We start from the raw sequence: 6,054 nt of genomic DNA, 5'->3' as shown, positions 1-6,054 counted from the left end.
AAAACGACTTAACATAAATATAAAATATGATTTATCATTATCATTTTTACTCCTAATACAGCATTGCAAAAACACCTTATTTAATTCGAAAAGGTTATATTCTCAAATTTCTAAATGTATTGGGGTTGTTTACAAAACTGTTGACGCAAAAGTGTCAAACCAAAATGCCTGATCTTTTTTTTTTCTTTTCTTTTTTTTCAGTTCCATTAAACAATCGTCCATCATATTTCGTTACCATGCTCTTATCGATGAATCAGGGTTTAATTCGAGCCACAGAAAATCGGTTTTACAAATGAGATTTGTGGAATTCTTAAAGGTAGAATACAAACATAATAATATATTTAAAGTTATATTTCAATGTTTTAAAAGAAGAAATGATAACTTCCAAAATCTCTAAGAAAACTGTTTCAAAACCATTTGTCCTGACGGTACACGCTACTGGGTAGGTAAATGTACTAGCACGACTGGAATATGGCCTCAGACAACAACTAATTCCTCGATACGTTTATACCATAGAAAAATGAATGATTTAAACTTGTTTGTAACAAGCATTTCCATTGGTTTAGATCCATAACGTCAAAAAATGACGTCGCCGTTAATAAGGTCGCTTTTGTTTTGCGGTTGGAGCAGCTTAAGGATTTGTAAGAGAAAAGAGTCCATGAATAAAGTGAATTTTTGCAGGGTATATATTGAATTATAAGGATTAAGTTGAATATATATATTTATGTTATGAAGTTAAGACACAAAAAACCGCTTTTGTTTTTGTGTTATACCACAACATTAAAAAATATATTCAACTTAGATAATGTCGGTTTATGCTGCATTTTGTGGAAGTATTCAAGCCGAACCTTCCCACAATAAGTCGGGGAGTATCATCGGAAGATATCATTACTCAAACTTTATAACGCATCGTGTTCTTCCAAACAAACATCGAAACTAGATCTATGTCAAAACCTTATATCTATTTAATATATATTGTACAGCAAATGCATGTAAAATATACTTCATATCTAAAAGAGCTAAGCCAGGGAACAACGACCCGGAAGTATAGCTATCGTCTGAGGCCATTTAAGCGGGCTAAACCGGAAGTTACAAACGTATGTGCCAAATGTAAACATTTCATTTCATTTATTTATTATCTCAACACCTGTACAGAAAAGGTATACAGAGATAGACTACAAAATGCAATAAATGTAAATTTACAATAATATAAAATTTGGTGAACATGCGTGGATATACAGAGGGATGAAAGTACCATAAAGATGTTAACTTATATTTGAATTAAAATATCTACTCAGGGGAACATACGAAATTGATTTTTTTGATAAAATTACATAACTTTTTTAAGGAAGAGAGTCTTTTGGACATCATGATATCTTGCAATGAAATTACACTATGTCGGATGATTAATTTTTGAGGTAAAAAAACTTTCAAAACATAAGGTCGAACATTCAAAAATATAGTGATATTCGTCTCCAATATCTTTTTTATTACATTTCTGGCAGAGACGTTCTTCCCTCGGTATATGTCGCCAACTTCCAGTAAACAACATAATAAAATCGTAGGTATGTTAAAAATGTGAGAAGCTTGAAGGGACTTTCAATTGTTGTTGCTGGTGAAGGTCATAGTCGTTCTTTTTCATTCCTTGTTGATGCGACAGAGAAATCCTACTTGTCTACTATTTTACAATCGTTCGCGGTGATGATAAATTGACAGGCCGCATACTGCTATGCCCGATTCTCGCCCGAAAATCCCTGTCTACATGCTGTAATGAATCGGTTAAATGAGTTTATGCGACTGACATCATCTGGTATCCAAATGTATCTACAAATAGGCATAAGACCTTTACAAAATTCAATCATTCTAAGGAAATGAAACCCTATTCGATATCATATCGTATATATATATATATATTTTAACCTGCTAGCACTATGCATCTGGATCAACGTGTATTTTAGTTAATTTCAAAATCACCCGAAATAAACTTTAAATAACAGCATGGTTTTAACATTGGTGGACTGAATAGGCAAGTATATGAATTTCAGATTATAGGTCCATCAACCGTCAAAAGTCGTAGAAATAGGCTACAGGCTGTTTTTGGCTTTAATATTGTAGGGTATCCTGAAAAAAGCGGCAAATTGAAGAACAAATGATGCTGATATGACCCATAAAGAACTTTATGAAGAAAGTAAATATATACTATAAATTATTGTTTTGGGACCCATAAATATGTTACAATTTTAAAAGTCTGGTTATTGTCTTCCTTAATGAATTCCAAATAATGAATTTTATGGACATATGCAGTTTGGTTTAAGGTCAGGTTGGCTATTTAAATTGTCTCGGACAGAGGTAAAAGCATGAATTACAATTTGCTAATTATGTTCCGACTTCTTAAATCAGTACGTAACAAGGATACGTATTCATATCTAATAAGGAGCACAACACTAACACCACTTCGTAGTCACATACCAAACTTTAATATCATAGGTAACATATATAAGAGAATAGTGTGGCCCTGGTTTCTTTACTTGTCTTTAAATGTTTCTTAACTTAAACAATTTGATAAGCTTACCATTCTCCAGTGAAAAAGCATTGCTAAATTTATAGAAATTATCTTAGGTAAGGAATTTTCCTCTAATTCATACATGCTGTCCGATGGAAAATGTTAGGTCAAGGAATGCCTTAGTTAAGAAATGTTGATGAAACCGGAGTCTTGCAATTTTCCCTGTGGTAAGAAGTAAAAAAAATGCATCTTGTGATATATAGTGGAGGAATATTAACATACAAATCAATTCGATGTATAAAAGGTAGAAAAAATATAACGGGAGATGTGAGCTCACCCTTAATGTAAACAAAAATAAACATGTATGTAACAGTAATTATGTGGTGGCACTCTTGTGTTTTCCGTTCAGATGGTTTTGATAACAAGAGGCTCTATACTGCCTCCATTGTACACGTGATATTACAGCTGATATGCTCACCTTAATTGAAATATGATTACCAGAAATGAAATGACATTTACTAAGTGAATTTGTAGTTAAATTGTTTGACTGTGCAATGATAGAGTCTATTAAAGAATAGGAATAATGCATTGTGTTATGAAAGCGTTAAATATGAGCGCAATCTTTTGAGACAAAATAAAAGATACTGATGCTAAATGTCAAATTTGAGCATGGATGCTTGCAAAATAATATCGATGAAAAGGAATGTCACATGGAATGCTGAAAATTCGTACATTATCTAAGTTATATAATTGCCATACATATTTATACATTTAGTTCAATATCTCACTCATATTTACAATCCAATCGATTTTAGCACGTGTGAAAGGAATGATCACTTATATACTTAATGGCAATGATACGGTGAACGCTGCCAACATTCTTAATTCGGGTAGCCATTAAGCAAACTTTAACTTTTACCTTATTCTTTCATAACATGTAAAGTTTTCTCTTGGAAGCATAACATACAATCTTCATCAATTTACAGAAATAGGAAGTGAAAATAATAACGTTTGAATTTAATTGTCGGAGTCCCACACTTTGTTTCAGATGTCCACCATGTACTCACCTTTCTTTGTTTATGCAAGTACATTGTCTATATCTGAGATTCTTAGATCAGTGACATATCACTTGTAGATAACTATTTCGTTCGTGTTTTTCTTAATAACATTAATTTGTTTTTTGCAAAAAAAAAGATACTGCTACTATCGTTAGAGTAAAGATTCATCAGACTGGTATATATTTATTTATAAAAGTTGACTCGGATATTGTCCCTAAGATGACCTGATCATTAGTGGTATTGGGACGAAAATACGTCTCAACAATCTAAAAAGCGGTCCGTCCCATCGTTCAATATTGGACTGATGCTCAGTTGCAATAATTTGTTTCGCCATTTGTTTAACCTAAGAAAAAGACGTATTCCGATAGCTAACAAACACAGTGTTCAATCGCTATTTGTTAACAAAATAAACACCTCTTCAAATTAGATATCACTTTTAGTTTTCTGATGCAGTATCATTGTCATCGTTGTACATTAAATTCGAGTTTCAACTGGATTTCTTCTGTTTCAATCGTATAACACAAATATCATGTTACATGCATATTTCGGCTTCCAATGTAAATTGTTACAGATACATTCCTCTTCCATGATACAAACGTATGCTATAACAAGTCTCAATGATTCCACATTATTATTTTAATGCCACTTGATAAAGATACTTTTCTAGTATCGACAACAGCCAAGCTATTTTCTCATTGCATTAAGCTATTAGGGATGCTATTAGATTTTCCTTTGCAATCTCCTTGGTACGAGCTTGTAGTTTCCCCCGTATCCGGTTCAACATTTCTTTTCGTTCCTTTTCAATTATGGCCTTCCGTTTGTCACAAACCTGCTGTATCTGAAAATACCAAATCGTATCCGACAATATATTCCTACGATTTCACACACAAAATTTGAGTAAAAAGGGGATACGTCTTAATATAAAGAAGAATAAAGTCACTGTATTTCAATATCTAATGGATTTACATTTGAAAACAACAATAAGCTTTTATATAATATATACGTTGCACAAACGTTACATATTTTACGCTATTACAACGCTCAAAAATTGAACTTTTTTATCTTTTAAATTAGAAGTGTTTCATTATTAATTAGATCCCGAATACCTTTTGTCGTACACCGCCTGTAACTTATGTATCTTATAAGTCATCACATTTTGCTGTTAATTAGATATAATTCTATACTGTGGGTGTCATATTATGTATTTTTGTGACAAGTAGTTTATACACTCTCGGCAGTGTAGCAGCTTAGATCATTCATAAAAAAAACTTCATTAATAAGGAATTAATTTACTAATACTTTGGTGCAACTTAGAACAAATAATTACAAGAAGATAGCTATGCTATCACTTCAATAGCATAAATATCGAATTAAAATAAGATATTTACCCATTTGTTGAAAGCAGCGACGTTTGTACTCGACTCTCGTATGTCCTTATAAGAATATTGCCCGAGGATATCGTCTACTGTCTCCAAAAGGCTCGGGTCCAGGGATCCCACACGCAGATTGTCTATTCTGTTGAGTAAACTATCAGTTCCTTTCTTGTGAAGATGTGGTAAGATATTTTCCCAGGTCTGTAATTTGAATGGATAATAGGTTTTATACATTAAGAAGCTACCTGTTTATGTTGAATCAATTATATAGAAAGCTATATTGAAGAATTATTGCCTTGACGATTCTTACCTGTACTGAGTTTTACTGAATATTACCTTTAGTGAATCCGGTTCCTCTCCGAGGAGTATACAGACTACACGCATCACATCCACTACGATTGGCTTTGGTCGGACAAACGTTTTCATTTCTGCCAGAATGTCTCTGTCCAACTTCCTAATATGGAAGTTATATCCGTCAAGCTTTTTGAGGTTAGCAAGGGTATTCTCCGCCTCTGTAAGTTCATTCCGGAGTTCCGGGGCATAATCGGACGCTTTGCCCTTTGCAAGCACTATCTTGATCGTCTCCGGATGTCTGCGTTTTGTAGCAATACGAAGTTCTGTCATACAAAAAGAGCCAAACTTAAAAACCTGTCCATGTGGTAGTTATGGATATTTGATCAACGTTTGTTTGAATTATTTACTTTTAATAATAAAGGCATCAACGTAATTCGATTGATTACCTTTCTGAAGTGCGAAGAATTCAAGCCTCTTCTTGGCCAGGATTTGCTCTCCCTCATCCGGAATCAAATGCAGCTCGAAGTCATTTAGAGCTTTTCGGATTTCAGTCTCGTTTCCATACAGAATCGCCTTTTGAAGACGTTCCCGTAACATCCTCTTGGAATATTTCTGGATGAAAAAAAATAATACATTTATGAAATCGGACTTCTTGTCAAACCAATTAATCAGTTACGTAACTGTTCATGTCTACATTTTATATATTCTTATATTTTTAATTTAAGTCAATTGATGGTTAAATAGCCAATATCTTTCAATATCTCATGTGTTTCTTTATAGTCATTTTTATTTCAGTGTTCATTTTAACATATATGTGTTTTTAGTT

The 6,054-nt window shown here is 32.9% G+C and overlaps 1 protein-coding gene across 1 annotated transcript; it reads right to left on the bottom strand.

Moving 5' to 3' along the window:
- Positions 1-1,955: 1,955 nt before the first annotated feature.
- LOC117334981 lies at positions 1,956-5,834 on the bottom strand. The gene is made up of 4 exons (XM_033894861.1): positions 5,675-5,834; positions 5,271-5,551; positions 4,950-5,135; positions 1,956-4,399 (listed from the first exon to the last, which is right to left on the bottom strand). Exons 1-4 carry the CDS (start codon positions 5,823-5,825, stop codon positions 4,262-4,264), a joined length of 756 nt encoding a protein of 251 aa, XP_033750752.1. The 5' UTR covers positions 5,826-5,834; the 3' UTR covers positions 1,956-4,261.
- Between the last annotated feature and the right edge of the window lie 220 nt (positions 5,835-6,054).

Source organism: Pecten maximus, chromosome 9, assembly GCF_902652985.1.
Source record: "Pecten maximus chromosome 9, xPecMax1.1, whole genome shotgun sequence".
Taxonomy (NCBI): Eukaryota; Metazoa; Mollusca; class Bivalvia; order Pectinida; family Pectinidae; genus Pecten; species Pecten maximus.
Note: the sequence above shows the minus strand (reverse complement) of the source record. Positions and strands in the feature narration are given on the sequence as shown.

Excerpts from the sequence above, each read along its gene's own strand:
- LOC117334981 (XM_033894861.1), bottom strand. The coding sequence starts at position 5,825 with ATGTTACGGGAACGTCTTCAAAAGGCGATTCTGTATGGAAACGAGACT. Across the intron at positions 5,552-5,674 it reads ATTCTTCGCACTTCAGAAAG|AACTTCGTATTGCTACAAAA; the intron begins GTAATCAATCGA and ends TTTGTATGACAG. Across the intron at positions 5,136-5,270 it reads AGGAACCGGATTCACTAAAG|ACCTGGGAAAATATCTTACC; the intron begins GTAATATTCAGT and ends TTCAAATTACAG.